The 15,484-nt window shown below is 38.7% G+C and overlaps 2 protein-coding genes across 2 annotated transcripts in view; one reads left to right on the top strand and one right to left on the bottom strand.

Annotated features, from left to right (window-relative positions):
- The window catches only part of septin8a (septin 8a), a 30,840-nt gene extending 28,742 nt beyond the window's left edge, over window positions 1-2,098 (top strand). Inside the window, exon 10 of the mRNA XM_054626054.1 lies at window positions 918-2,098. Coding sequence (XP_054482029.1) covers window positions 918-921 — 4 coding nt within the window. The 3' untranslated portion in view covers window positions 922-2,098. The remainder of the gene's footprint in view (window positions 1-917) is intronic.
- A 3,426-nt stretch (window positions 2,099-5,524) lies between these two features.
- On the bottom strand, window positions 5,525-13,429 carry ccni2 (cyclin I family, member 2). The gene is made up of 7 exons (XM_054626055.1): window positions 13,123-13,429; window positions 12,278-12,434; window positions 11,943-12,077; window positions 11,473-11,547; window positions 11,176-11,316; window positions 7,542-7,841; window positions 5,525-6,587 (listed from the first exon to the last, which is right to left on the bottom strand). Exons 2-7 carry the CDS (start codon window positions 12,389-12,391, stop codon window positions 6,261-6,263), a joined length of 1,092 nt encoding a protein of 363 aa, XP_054482030.1. The 5' UTR covers window positions 12,392-12,434; window positions 13,123-13,429; the 3' UTR covers window positions 5,525-6,260.
- Window positions 13,430-15,484: the final 2,055 nt, after the last annotated feature.

Raw genomic sequence — 15,484 nt, 5'->3', positions numbered from 1 at the left:
TTTTAGATAAAATTGAGGGAAATCCTAAGGCTAGAGCGTGCAATGATATTTTAAACAACAGTGTTCTTCCAGCTTGTTGCAGCAGATTTCCTCTGTTTCCACCTGACGATGCAACTGTGCACAAATTGAGCTCTATAAAGAAATGTATTTTCAAGTTTGGTGTGCAACAACTTCATTGACTGGCACAGAGACCTGACCTCAACTTCCACAAACACATTTTGGATAGATTAGAATAGCAAGCCATTGTAAATATATACGTTTGGGGTATCTGAAAGCAGCTTTAAAGTCTCTTCTGTGCTGATAATATCTGAATATCTAATGGTTGTCTGGCAGGTTTAGAAATAGTCTTAAATCATAAGCTTGTAGTTGATGTAGTCCTTCTGGCCCTTATCTTTCTAGTCTTCGTCTCTGAGGCTTGTAATTTGAGAATGTAAGTGAAGACGCTTGGCTCCACCTTGTGGCTGCTTAAACACTTTGTTCTCTTTGCTGTTTGAGGAAACTGAACTTCCATTTTGTGGTTTTGTGAAGGACATCCCACAAAACCTCAGTTTTACCTCTTATGTGATTAATTTACTCTCTAAAGTTTGGTTACAAGGCAAGTTGTTGATATCAAAACACTGAATATTCCATATAAAAAGAAGTATTACAGAGGATTCATTCAGGAGCGATGCTTGAGAAGGAAACTGTAGAGCTCCCTCTACTGACAGACTAACCGTATCATCTCATTTAAAGTTTCCCACTATTCCTTTCTATTCACTAACACAAGCAGTGGTATTCATTTTAACTCTAGAACCTCTTTTCTTCAATTCTACTTCATTAGTTTTCTGTTGAAATCTTAATTAATTATTTATTATTTCCACAATGTATTTGTTCATTCATTCAATTTATTTTGTTTATTGTTTGTCATTGTTTTTCAGTTAATTTATGGGCGCTGTATACCCTCCCACACACGACCATGGACTTGCCCTCCATCACCATTGCAACGACAACACCTGTTTTGTATTTGTTTGTTATTTTTGTTTTGACATTCCATCTTGACATTGTGCACATGGACCAAAGACACTGAGGATGATGATGATGATGATGATGATGATGATGATGATGATGAAGCCACAGGAGAGAAAAAGAGTGAAAGATGGTGAGAGATTATGAGGAAAGTAACGTTCACTTGCCAACAGTGGCCATCTCATTTATTCAGGATCTTTCATTCTATGCTTATTTTTTTGGAGACACTTTTATATATATATATATGTTGTGATTCCAAGATATTTTGTTGTATTTTCTTGTGTTTTCCATCAATCATACACACAGAAACGAGAGGTTCAACCTTTTGGTTCTACAGTGTAACACAATGGGCAAGTCATTTGAAACCGTTTAATCTGTATTTAAAGAATTTAGGGTGTGCTTGATTTTATATGTCTGACATTTTAAATGACTAATTGGAAATATCAGTAAAATCAAACCTCTCCCTAAAGTCTTTTTAAATACCTGAGCTGTTTGAAATGTAGTCCAGGTGTGATGTGCCTGTTAACCTTTTTGTAATCATGACAATTTAAATTAACTACATTTCACAGTAGAATAAATCCCTGAGCCTAAATAATACATTTAAACCGCATTGTCAAGCAATACAACTGAGTACCTGTATACTGTTTAAATGACTGCATACACATAGGTACTGACAACCTAAAGCTTAGTCTTAACTCCTAATAAAAAATATATGCAATATTCTGGTGCTGTTTCATATTAACTCAATTAATGTATGTGAATATTTTCTAGAGCTTACTCAGCTTAATATGCAAAATGTACTAGTTTTTGAATATGATATTATTGTAAGAAGCACATATGATGGTAGACATTGTCCACAAATGATGTAACTTTATTTTAAACAATGAGTGACCGCCTTGGTGTGAGTGTTGTGGCAGCGGACACACGCACAAACAAAGAAAGCCAGTATGTATACGTACACACAAACACAGGATTCAGGAAAACATACAAGCCTCAGCTCGCTGTTGAAGAGTTTACACTCGGAGAGAGAGGAGAGCAGCTGTATTTACTGTCTGTCGTTGGAAATAAATGCAAAACACCCCTCCAACTTTGATGTGTGTCTCTCTGCCATGATTTGTTCCACGTTATTCAGCGAGGAGGGAGATGAAAGTGAAACACAGGCAGGTGAAGCTACTTTATTCTGTCACGCACACACACAACCACACACACATACAAACACCAGCCTCAACTGTAACCTCAACAGCTGTCAGCTTGAGATGCAGCGTTTCCTGTTTAGTGATCCCAAACTGAAGAGCTGAGAGATGTTTGCTCAGTCGGCCTCCCATGCTTTCACCACCATGCTGCTGACCTCAGCTGTGTGTGTGTGTGTGTGTGTGTGTGTGCGTGTGACTGCATATTTACAGTGTGTGTTTGTGGTGGAGAGTGTGAAGTTTATTGACTTTGTACCAGACTGCATATTTACAGTGTGTGTTTGCCATAGGTGGAGAGGAATACGTGAAGTTTATTGACTTTGTATGCCTCAGGACCAAGCGTTTGTGTGTGTGTGTGTGTGTGTGTGTGTGTGACAGGGGTTTGTGATTGACGTGTGTGTATTTACACAGTACATGTGTTAACACAATCGGCAGCAGTTTGAAAACCACATGGGAGCATTGTAGCACTCAATAACAGCTTCCTCACTTCATCAACCTGTCAGCTTTTCATCATTCTAGTATGAAAACAGAACAGAAATAGTCAAAGACATGGAACGAATAATGTAGGTTTTGACTAGTTAATTTTGTAAAGGTAGTTCATTTAAATATTAGTTATTGATAAAAATCAAAAAATGGGGGCAAGATTAGGGCAGTCATTTTTATATTCATAATTTGCTTGTTAAAGAGCCGTGTGCTATGGACACTTACATTCAAATCCCTTAAATTAAGACTATCATCTAACAAGTGAAATATCTTTATACTTGTAATCCAGAAAACATTACTTTTTTCACACAAGTACTTCATTGTGTAAATACAAATGTATCTTTTAGGCTTGCACCTAACAATTATTTTTATTTTCAACCAATCTTCCAGTTATATTTTCAATTAATCGATTAATTGCTGAGGCAATAAAGCATCAGAAAACCGTGGATAATATCCATCATTATGTCCAAGATGACTTTTTCAAATGTTTTGAATTCATTTTCCTGTATTGTGTTTATTTATTGGCACAGAATGAGTCATTGCAAACAGACAGAGGAAGTCTCAGCACAGTATTGAGATCTTCCCATACTAATGGTTTTGTCTTTACTGTGAAGGCTCTGCCAGCACTATTATTATTCTGTCCACCACCTGCAGGGCTCCCTGGATCTCATCCAGCAGTACAATCTGTTCAGAGCTCTCTGTTCTCCCTCTCCTTTAGTTCAGAGTGATAATGGCTCTGTGACAGTCTGCTCTACATGCAGGACACCATGATGGTACACTGAGAGCCACACTGAGCCTTATAGGCTTAAGTGCTGCAGTCTCTGTGTTTTGAGAGGTTTACTTGAGGAATTAGGAAATAACATTAGGAAGCACAGCTGTTAACTGCACACTGAAGTCATATGGAGCAGACTTAACCCATACATCAATTTTAGGAATGACGGAAACAGAAATGCTTATGGTCAGTCAAACCTATAAATCAAACTTTTGATTTATAGGTTTGAACTGTATTAGATAATATCTTACTATTTGACATATTATTCTAGGTTATCAATTTAGAAAATTGACTCATTGAAGCAAAATTTGGATTTTCTAACTCAGTCAGAATGTTTATTAATAAGAAGTACATGTGTTAACTTGTCTTTTTCTTTAAATGTTGGGTGTGTGTTTCCAGAAGATTTTACATGTTTGTAGTTTGGCATATAGCAGTGACTAGTAATCCAATGTGTGACTGCTGAAGGTTTGACGACATAAATATTCATCTGATTCAAATTTTTCATAATTTTGACATTGAGTGCTACACCAATTTTGCATTTTTTGCATTTCCATAAATCTTTTGGATTGATAATGGACAGTTGAAAAAATGCTTTAGAACCAGAGATATCGTCCTTTTTTATCCCATGCATTCTCCTTCCTTGTCAAAACCCAGCACCTTCATAAACCACAATGCAAGTTTAAGTCTGATTTAAAATCCAAATTTGAACTTTGTATTTCAGTATTTTGACTCGAGCATTTTTATCATTTCAAATTTTCCATCCTTATGGATATCTCTTTTTCCTGGTTGTAATGGGCCCCTAAACCCATACAGGTGTCTTCAAATACCATGGCTGATTAAACCTAGGAAATCAATCCTCATCTACTATATAGTGTATTATATTTACCGAACACACTGAATGTGTACATTGATGCTCTGTATATTGCAAGTTTTACTTGTGCAAGCTCACAGTCTTGAACACTTGTAAAACACTTGTGTAAGTTGGACTTGGGTGGGTAGGGACAGTAATATTAGTTACAGTGTATACTGAATAAAATGCATTAGTATTACATTTGATTTATGGAGAGGCCCAAATCATGCCAGTATAGTTGTATCTATATAGGAAAAACAAAGAAATAAATGGACTTCAGTAGTTTGCTCAAGGACACTTTGTCTCTAGATGTTAAGAAGGACAACTTGCTCACCCGTTTTTATTTTCTCCATCTGATGCTGGACTAAATGTGGCAACCTTACCATAATCGTAAAGCTCCCCCAACCTTTAAAAAAAGTGACAATTCAGAAAATTACTCTTTTGAAGTCATAGCTTTATTTCTGTGGTTGACCAGTCAATAAGATATAGCTGCCTCAGTAAATGAAGGAATCAAGGGAAAAAAAAAGAAAAACCTTTACATTGGTCACATTTGTAGCATCCAGCTTGCCTGGATGAATCGAAGCAGACTTTTTTTTTTCTTTTTCTTATAGCTGAGAAACAAGACAGCAACCAGTTCACGGTAAAGTTCACATTGCTGACTTCCCTCTGAACACAGTGTGCAGCTGCAGAGTCAGTTCAATGTAAATAAGCTTCAGATGTGTTGCAGTGGAGGCAACACCTCATGGTCATGTATCGGCCAGTTTTTATACAGTAGAAATCGAGAACTTAACATTTAGTCACCGTTTCAGTTTACATGTCGGTACTTGGATGAAACAGAACGAGGTGGCATTTACAAAATAAAAACAGGATACTTTCATCCCGATACTTAAAAAACTATGTATCAATATTTGGAGTATGATTATTGATGCCCTCATACAGTGCATGTAATAATTAATTGAGAACATCAATGCAGGGTCATTAATACGGCAATCTCATGATTTCAAAACCACCATTTTCTTAAATCATTCTGCTCTAGTGTTGAACTAATCTCCCAAAGGTGCTCTTGTTTTCTGTGATATGTAACAATAGTTGCATTTACCAAAATCAACACAGACTGAAGTATTAATGAAATAAAAACATTTGCAGCATTTAGTCAGGAAATTTAAGCTTCTTTTGTGAAATGTAGCTTTTGTAAATAGCTGCTAAATTAAAAAAAAAAAAAAAAAAAAAAAAAAAAGCACACAAATTAGTACATGTCAGTAAGAGATTAAAATAATCACAAAAAAGGTTGTGAAAAAATAGAATTATTTGCTATAAAAAAAAAAAAAAGTTGTCTTTATCTCAAAGTGCTATGTGGATCTAGGCAGGAACCTGAGCACCAAGATACCTTACGACAAACAATATCAGGATCAACTCTCAAACAGAATAAAAAATAAAGAGCCATTCTTGGCCTCAACCACACTCATAAAAAACACACAACTGCCTCAATCTTATCCTTTAACCTCCAACTTGGTAAATAAAAAACATTTGTGGTGGATATTAAAAGGACAGGTAGGTTATAAAAAGTAAAAATATGGCATTAATAATAATACTAATACTAAGTAGAACTCAAATAGACCAATAACTCTTAACCAAAGAGAAACAGGCTCAATGATTCCCCACAATTTTTCCTCAACTGCCCAGCTGCAAACCAATCATGGCATCCGAATAATGCCGACCCATACACACCTCCAGATTCAAGTGTGCACAGAAGAGACTAAAACAATATTTTCTCATAAATCAGTTGTAAATGATAAGTCAGGTAAATAACATCTGGATTTAAGTCTACTTCAGATCCTGTGAAACTTACAATTGAGGTCCTAAAATGTACTGATCTACAGTATAATGGACTAACATCCTCACTTTGAAATGAGAGGACTGCGCTCTTTTGCGAGGAGGACGGTGTGAATAAATGTCCCGACTAGTTGACGGCGGGGTGCAGTGGCGGGCAGGGCGAGGCGCGTTTCTGCTGGGAATCGAACAAACCCTCAACGTTGTTCCCCTGCGGCCCCGGAGTCTTCTCCTCGTCATACAAGCCCCTCAAACCGTCGTAGTACTCATCAGAGTCCCCCTGCTGTCCGCCGCCCGGTCCCCTCCGGAGGCGCTGCGTGGGGCTCCAGGCTCGCTCCTCGTCCGGGATCTGGGCGCTGTCGAAGATGTAAACGGCGTTGGCCGGCAGGGAGAACTCGAGGCTGTGCAGGTACTCGTCCACCATCTCTTTGCAGTGGATGAACTCGCCACTATCTATCTGGAAGAGCAAAAGACAGCACAGTGCTACAATGTCATTTCAATCCAAGCTGGAACTAGATTCACAGTTTATCTTTCAGAAGGATTTATTAAATATCATTTCTGAGATGATCATTGTGGTCGACCGTGAAAGCCTTCACTGACATTCAAAAAAAGGGGTGTAAGTACTTTAAGAGCAGGTTTGTGTTTTTGACGTTGTACATGTTTGTGTCAAAGTTCACTAAAATATCCGTTCCTTCCCTTTAGTTTCCTCAATACTAATGTTTGACGTTAACCATGTTCATGTGTATCAGATTTTGGCAGACCGGAGCATATTTTGATGACCTGAACGTGCCAACATGTGCCTTTTCATCCAAAGCACCCGCCAGTGTGAAGGGAATAAAAGGAAAATCTGCAACGGGTTTTTAAAAAAAAAAAAAAAATAGCATAGGACATCTAAAAGATAAAAAAAAAAAAGTATAATTTGATTTACTGGCAGACAGGCGTAAAGCCTTTATTCAACCCTCCCATTTTCAATTTACCAATACATAAATCACTTAAGTGTTGTATTGAGAAAGAAATATTTGTCTTTTTTAACATAAATTAACCCAAATATTGTTGATAATGACTCAAATTTGGTTAATAAAGATTTGTGACCAAAATATATACTTAGCAGAACATTTTACAAATAATAATAAAATACCCATAATACCCCTGTCAGTGCTCAAACTATGAAATGTTTTAAGAATCACCTCAAACTTACCATTGGCATTCCTGTATTGTAATTTGCTGTTTATTAACCAACATATATTCAGATTCCACTATATTAGCCGGAAGCTAAAATCATCTTTAGTAGACATTCCCCCCCCCCATCGTCATCTTCAGACATGTGAACATATGCAACGTCCCACTCCCTTCACTCAAAGTAGAACCATGCAGAAGCAGCCTTCCCAGCAGAGCGGTGCACTCCTCATACCTGTGCTTTCTTCAGCAGCTCGGTGAAGACGGAGAACCAGTCGGGCGTGACCGCCTCCAGCTCCAAAGTGATGATGGCCAAGGCCAACGTGGAGCCCTTGAACTGCCAGAGCTGGTGGCAGGCCATACAGTGCTGCACCTGCCTGGTCCACAACGCCGCCTGGAAGCCCACGGGCCTCTTCTGACGCTCCTGCCCGGCGGGAAGCGCGTCGGGGTCCGCCGCCGGGTCCCAGCCGGCGCCGGAGCAGAGCCCGATGGACGGAATGAGGTGAGGGTGGCCGGAGACGAGCAGGGCGTGGAACTAGAGCCGGAGAGGAGGAGGAACGAGACCAAAACGTTAGCATAATGATGTCATTGTTGTCCATCCATCGCTCACCCTTTACCTCTAATACTTCATCGTTCATATCAACGTCACACATACCAGTGCATTTAACGTCCAACCTTGCATATCTGACATAAAAATGTCAACACATCTTTCATTCATTTGAGCCCGACCTTCATTCCCATCCACCCAGGTCACTGTCCCTTTACAGGCTGTGACTCTCTACTCTTCTCACGTGTTCATATCTGCATTAAAAGCCACTGTTAACAAACCTGCAGCTCTGTGCAGGAGGAAACTTTGAGCAGATGGAGAATCTCACCATCAGGTTCTACTAATGAAGACCCGCCCGTTGGCCTGAGGACTCATAGTAATCTTGTTCGTATCGTTCGTACGTACGTGCAGTGCTTTTTCTGTGTTTCCCCATTTTGTAGGCAGGAACTGTAAACCACAACCAGAGTGGGGGCTCGATGTTAAAAAGGACGCTTTGAGTTTTTAGTTCATTTCTTCAAACTCTCGTTAGCCGTGATTAGAAAGAGAAATATCAACGCGTTCTTCTAATGTTTCCTTCATTCATGTCGTGTTGAGCTCACTTGCTTTAGTTTGTCTCTTACTCTGTAGCAAAAATAAGCCATGGGGTTTTAAAGAGCGGGGAATTCACTGGAGGCAGAGTCAGCTATGTGGTGCAAAAGTCAAATTGGTAATCCCTGAAACCGATGCTCTCGACGTCTTAAAACTAAAAGTCCCTTCTTCCTTAAGTTTTCATTCTTCACTTATTAATGGGAAACAGTGGAAAATCAGGGTGATGTAGCAAACAAGGAAAATTGTGTGTTTAGATTTGACAGTCCCGATAGACTCACATGGTGAAATATTTGAGCGTCACACAGCTGATTCTACCTTCATTGAAGCATATTGAGAGGCAAAGACAAAGTGGCGCTGTAAATCCTCTTATTTATTCATATCAAGTGTCAGTTTGTGACTAAATAATGATAGATTTTATTGATTGCTGTTTTATAGACTATTGAGAATAACACTTTATTTAGCGAAGGGAATGCAGAATAATTTATTCAGGGCAGGGGGAATGTAATTGTGAGATACAGTATTGTTCAAAAGTATTTATTTGAAAAATATTTATTTGAATAGTATAAAGAGAAAATGTCTTTATTTTATTATAGTTTTAATCAATACATTATGTCTTTTTTTATTTTGAAAGTCTTGGATTTTTTTGCAATACCAATCGTGAAGTGCTGGGACAATAATGGAATAATAATTAGTCCGTCTTTGAATCCAATATCAGTAAGATCCACGAGCCGTAATCGTTGGGGGAAAGTGCCATTTGTTTTGTTTTGCAGAAGACACTGAATCCGTCCAAATGTGCCAAACCGCTTTTTTGGTGATAGTTTATGGTTTGTGGCTTTAAGAAAATGTATCAGTCCTCTCCAAATTTCAATATCACAAATCTAACACGGCTGTCCTTTGGTCCAGGACCGACTTAGTGATTCACAGAAAGCAAGTCAAAATCAAGATCTGCTAAAAATCACTCCCAGATTCATTCCGGAAAAGATGTGCATCAGGAATTATGGCGTCCTTAAAACTGAGGAAGTCGTCTCAATGGACATCCTTTGAATAGTCCCAATCAATACAGTGTGTGTGTGAAAGCGTTTCTGTCATGAAAAGTACGGGCTGTATTCATAAGGCACCCAACTGCTGGCCTACAAACCCATTTACCCTCCTCAAGTTTTCAGATCGTTATGCTAAGTAAGGTAGCTACTGAAGTTTGGTCTGACACATGTTAAGGGTTTACAGTTTAAATAATCAAATTGATGTTCAATGCAATAAACTGATTTTGCATACATTTGGCACAATAGTGAAATATGAAGACCGTTTCCTTGACGGTACAGATAGTGATCCTTACTCATTACGTCTTGGATGACATCTTGTTAAAAGCCTTATGAATACAGCCCGGGGCCCCAACAGCATGCAGGGACCTAAATGGTGTGTGTGTGTGTGTGTGTGTGTGTGTGTGTGTGTGTGTGTGTGTGTGTGTGTGTGTGTGTGTGTGTGTGTGTGTGTGTGTGTGTGTGTGTGTGTGTGTGTGTGTGTGTGTGTGTGTTGACAGTTCAGTCGTTGGTTACTGCCTCAGTCACTGATTAAGTGAGGGTTTTAATAATTAAACTACTGTGAACAGATCCAAGCTGTTAAAACGATATTGTGCCATAAACTCAGTGACACAGCATGGTGATTTTTAACAACGACGTTAGAAACAGTCAACAGTTCACAGCATGTTGGAGATTCGCTAACGATCCAAATCGTCTGTGTTTCTGTTATTAAGTCTCGTGAGGTTTGATAGCATTTAAAAAGGGATCCCATATCTCCACACAGCCCCTCTGGTTCAGCAGGGTTTGGGGTGTCCGCTGAAGTGGCTGCAGAGAAGAGTTAGTCAGAAGTGCCTTGGCCTGATATGCAAACGCGCCTGTTGTTTTGCTAGCAGCTTGCAGTCATAAGTGGAATATACAGCTATAGTCAGACCTTGTGCTTAAATGTGTCTTTGTTGCTTTTTGTCCACACACACACAGGATGTTGGTAATTGGCCTGCGTTACACTGGAACTTGGGTTTGTCCAATACAGCAGATAGCTGACAATGAAAATCTTTAAATAGAGATTGGACATAGACCTTTACTTAGCATTCAAACAATGATGTGACACTAAAGCAGTGATTCTTAGGGTAAGCACTTATTTAAAGTAAAGGGGATTATTCCATCTGTTAGACTTGATCTTTAAAACAATGTCTGTTTTATAGCCGAGGTCAGGCAGCATTAGACCAATATATATCATATTTTTATTATATTAACCAATATTTTAGTCAATTTTATTGTGATGTACTTGAAATCAAAATCAAACATATCCTCTAATCAGACTATGTTTTATTATTTGCATTAGAATTAATTGGTGATTATTAAAAAAAGAAAAAAAGAAAAAAGGGAAGGCACACTCCGACCAGGACTGAATGGAGTTTATAATAAAAATAATAATAGGCACACTGAGTCAAATAAAATTAATGCACAATCTCTACTAGGACCAATTATTTACTGAGAGGGCAGGGGGTTGTGAGTTTTTGTAAAAACACAATCTTGAAGCGAGCATGATGGTGTCATGTGTGCTTTTGTACTGCTGTGTTAACGCAAGACCAGGACCTGAACTGACAAAAGCATTTTAAAGTCCAGCCAGCTCACTCTGAGATGCTCTTGACAGCTCAGGTACACTTAAATGAATAAATAAAAACAGTGATGTTTGCCTGTCTGATCTGCTAACTTACTATGTGAATGAAGTCGACTGGCGTCGCTGTGTACAAGTCCCAGTTCAGCTTGTCTAGAATGATCCTCTCCATGCGAAGAATCTCCGCTGTTGAAAAGTTGCATCCGCTCTGCACAACCAGGTCCTGAACAGAACCTATTACCTGTTTAAAACAGACACCAACAAAGGGAACAAATAAACGTATTGTTTTGAAATAGCATTGTCTCGGGTGCTGTTTTTTTTAATGGTTTTTTTTTTTTTTTACAGCGGTTATTGTTGTTATCAGACACGTTTTTTGTATCCTTAAAGAATATCATACCTCATCTTCTTCGTTGATTTTGGCAGCCAGGACCAATGAGGTAAAAGCGATGCATTTCAGGTATTTTGGTTGGGCCTAGGAAAAGAAAAGACATCATTTGATTCTTAAGGAGCAGAAACAGCAAACAAATTGAAAGCTCCATGTTGAATACTATTGTAAAAACATCAGAGAGAGTGTTTTAAGTCAAACCAAATTGAAATACACTTTATGCAGTCCAAATTGAAAATAAATGGACTAAAGTAAAGACATGATTATTCATGACTCACTGTGCAGCCCTTTTCAGGAGCTCAATATCTTGTAAAATACAGATTAAATGTGTTCCTTTCATTGAATACAGACTTGAACCATTGGCTTATGGGTAAATTGACAAAAGAAGAAATCAAGAATTGTGATGTCGGTTCTGAAAGAGTACACATTAGTTCTTGGACGAATGTTGCTGTGGATAAACGATATATGTTGTAGCGGTCTACCTTGACGATGGACAGCAGTCTGTTGAGGACACAGACTCCTAGTGCAAAGGTCTCTGGACAGAACCGGAACAGCCTGTTCATCTCTCCGAGCCACAGGATAATTTCTTGGTGTTGGGATGAAGAGATGTCAGCACCCTGAACAATCAAAGCAGACAACCACTGGTTAATAAAAGATAAATATTACAAGTCAGGTGCTTTTTACATGCAAATCATTATCTGTTGTTTGGATTAGTCACGTAGGCTGTGAAATGACCGTGTTTATGTTCTAATAACATTGAAATACTACACTTGGCCCCTTTGAACAAGCTGGAAATTCACAGCCCACTTGGTCTCACCTGGATGCGTCCATTCTTGAAGACAGGTGCCTTCCAGAGGCGAGCCTCCCTGACCAGAGCGGCCTCCAGCAGGCCGACCAGCTGGCGGCTGCCCGCGGCTGCTGGGTTCTTCATCGCCTCTACAGCACCGGCCAGGCTGCACCCAGGGCACACACACCTGAGGAAGAGGAGGCAACAGATCAGAGATAACAATGGAAACAAAAACAAAAAAAAAAAACTTACTTTAACATGTCTTAATCAACTATTAAGATATGCACACAGTCTTCATATAAACTTAGTCACTTGGACTTACTCAGAGATCTGACAATAAAACACATCAAGTCTTTTTAAGCTGATATGGGGCTTATCTATATACTATTTATTGGTTATATTAATTAGATGAACATTTCACTTTCATGTGAAGCTTTGATGAGGATACAAAGTAGGCTACATATTAATCAGAGGTAACACTTTGAGGGATTTAAAAACAAATGTGTTGCCCTGACAGAAACTAGAACAGCTCCTTTAAGATTCACACTGGGTTTATACTTTGGCCGACAGTTAATATAATCTGGTAAACAGTTCATGCGCTCTGCAGCAGGAAATCGCTCAGTTTGCAAAACAACATCGCCATGTTTTCAGTGCAGATTTGATCAGCTGCGTTTCATGCAAACACGTTTATATGACTGCTGTGTGACTTTATTCTAGTTTGCAATGCGTGAAATGCTGCACACAGCCCACAGGATCCAGGCGGGATAATGAGTAATGAGTGTGCAGCTGCTGCAGCCTTTTGCACAGTTTCTGCTGCAGTCCTAAAACATTTGTCATTTATTTATTTATTTATTTTTTGTCTTTCTTTTGCTTACCTCTTCGATTTCAAACGCAGGGTATCCCTTTGACGGCAGGTGCATTTATACGTTTTTTTTTCTTTTCTATTAGTCCATAATTCACCAAAGGCAACAAACGCGCAAACAACAGTAGGGCGCTGTTAGAGAATAAAACCCCGAAAAAAGCGCGTTTTGGAGTGAATATACGGGAAACAGCCGCATTATATATAAAAAAAAAAAAAAAGCAAATGAAATACAAAGACGTCAAAGAGCGAAGTACTTCAAATTAACTGAGGCTGTGGTGGAAAAAAATAAGCGCACAAATAAAAAGGCAGGAAGCAAAGAAATCAGGGAGGATTGAGGGCAGGCTGTGTTTTGAACGCGTCTGACTCCGCCCACAACCCGTGACGTCACTCCGTCTATTAAACAGAAATGTGTTAGTGGGTCAGACATACGGGGCCCCTCTCACAAAATGGTCGAGCTTTCACTGGAAATGGAAGATTTCTATAGTGAGTGACCCAGGAGTGTATATATTTATTTGTTATGGGGTGCTGAAATATACAGTACCAGTCAAAAGTTTGGACACATCTAATCATTCAATGGTTTTTCTGCATTTTTAATTTTTTTCTACATTGTAGATTAATATTGAAGACATCCAAACTATGAAGGGACACATATGGAATTATGTGGTAAACAAACAAATGCTCAACAAACCAGAATATGTTTTATATTTTAGATTCTTCAAAGTAGTTGAATGAGAAGGTGTGTCCAAACTTTTGACTTGGTACTGTAACTGCATGATGATTGTTTCTCTCTTTATTGTTATAAATTAATTTCCTCTACAGGTAATCTGACAAAGGCTATACCCCCCCATCACTGCAAAGAGATCTGATCTTGAAATATATAATCTCAAATTATATTTAGCTTGTGCTTGTTTGACACCTTGTCATTTATTCACATTACGACAGCTGCTTTAAATGACTTTCATGTTACCTTTTTCCCTTCAGCTGTGTGAAAGGTAGGCTGGTTTCGACCATGATGACATATACAGCAAATGTTTGCTTTCAATAAATACTCAGACCACCAATTGATTATCAAAATTGTTGACCATTCATTTCCTGCCTATGCATAACTGATTAATCAACTAATCATTTCAGCTCTACCCAAAAGAGAGACTTAACAACTGGCCGACCAACATTGCTATAAGAAGAACCAAAACCAGATGCACTTGAACCACATACAGGTATGTCTAATTCTAATGCTGCAATACCTGTTTATGATGAATTTATTCTTTTAATACACAATTATGGTTGTCAATGTTCTTGTCACTGGATAATATATGGAAACTGCATATAATTAAGCATGAAGGAGTTATAGTAGTTTCTGCAAATTAAAAAAGAACCCATTTTTAATGACTTAAAGGTGTTCAGCAATGTACTTCACCTACAGTGGGTACCTGAAGTATGTCTAGATATAGGTAGGTACACTTTCTATTTGTTTTCTTTTGCTTTCATTCTCTTTTTTTCCTGCCTTAGCTGAGAAGAAAAGGAGTATTTGACGAATATATTTTCAGGGCATCACAGTCCTGACTTACACTGTTTGTTTGCACTGTACCATGATGACATGCTGCACTCAGTTCTAAATATGGGTGTCAAGTTTTCACTAAATGAATGCCACTGATACATAAAGTTAACTCCCAACTTTCTCCAATATCAAAATATAAACACGAATGCCAGAACTGACATTGCAACACTGGAGAATGTTGCAATGCTCACTCAGTATTGCTCAATGGCATTTCCTTTTTTATACAGAAGCTTGCTTCCTCTTTGCTCTGTTTGTAGTACACTTGGTTACTGTAATTATGGACAAAAACACACTTTTGATTGTGGTCGTTTACAAAACTGTCACTTTTATTCGTTTTGGACTTACTAGCTTACTCATTGTTGAAATATGAAAGTATTATTTATGTCCACTATGGGTTATTAAGCTGTACCAGAGGCATGCCTGCTGTTCTACTTTCTTTGTCCCAGATGGAGGTCAGCAGTAAGTAATAGATTGCCTCATGCCACTTTATACTGACCAAGCTTTAAGGATCAGACAGCTTGGTGTACAAACTGCCGACTGTGCATCGGTGCACACATTATATCACAAAGATTGTTTCTGCCTCTGTGCGGTCAGTAAACCTCAGACACAACTTTCAGAAGCATCAGACATTCTGTGTCCAAATATAGAGTCAACAAACTTTACGGAACCCCAACAGATGTCAGCTGAGGGCGGAACGTTTTTGCTTTCCACTCTCTCGGTTCCCTCGAACAGCTGACTGATTAAAAAACAAAGTTGATCAGTGTGTCTGGGCCGAGGTCACGACTGGAATGTTGATAAGGAGAGACAGTCACAGCGA

Source organism: Anoplopoma fimbria, chromosome 24 (genome assembly GCF_027596085.1).
Source record: "Anoplopoma fimbria isolate UVic2021 breed Golden Eagle Sablefish chromosome 24, Afim_UVic_2022, whole genome shotgun sequence".
NCBI lineage: Eukaryota > Metazoa > Chordata > Actinopteri > Perciformes > Anoplopomatidae > Anoplopoma > Anoplopoma fimbria.
The sequence above is the reverse complement of the archived record's forward strand: the minus strand, read 5'-3'. Positions and strand labels throughout refer to the sequence as shown.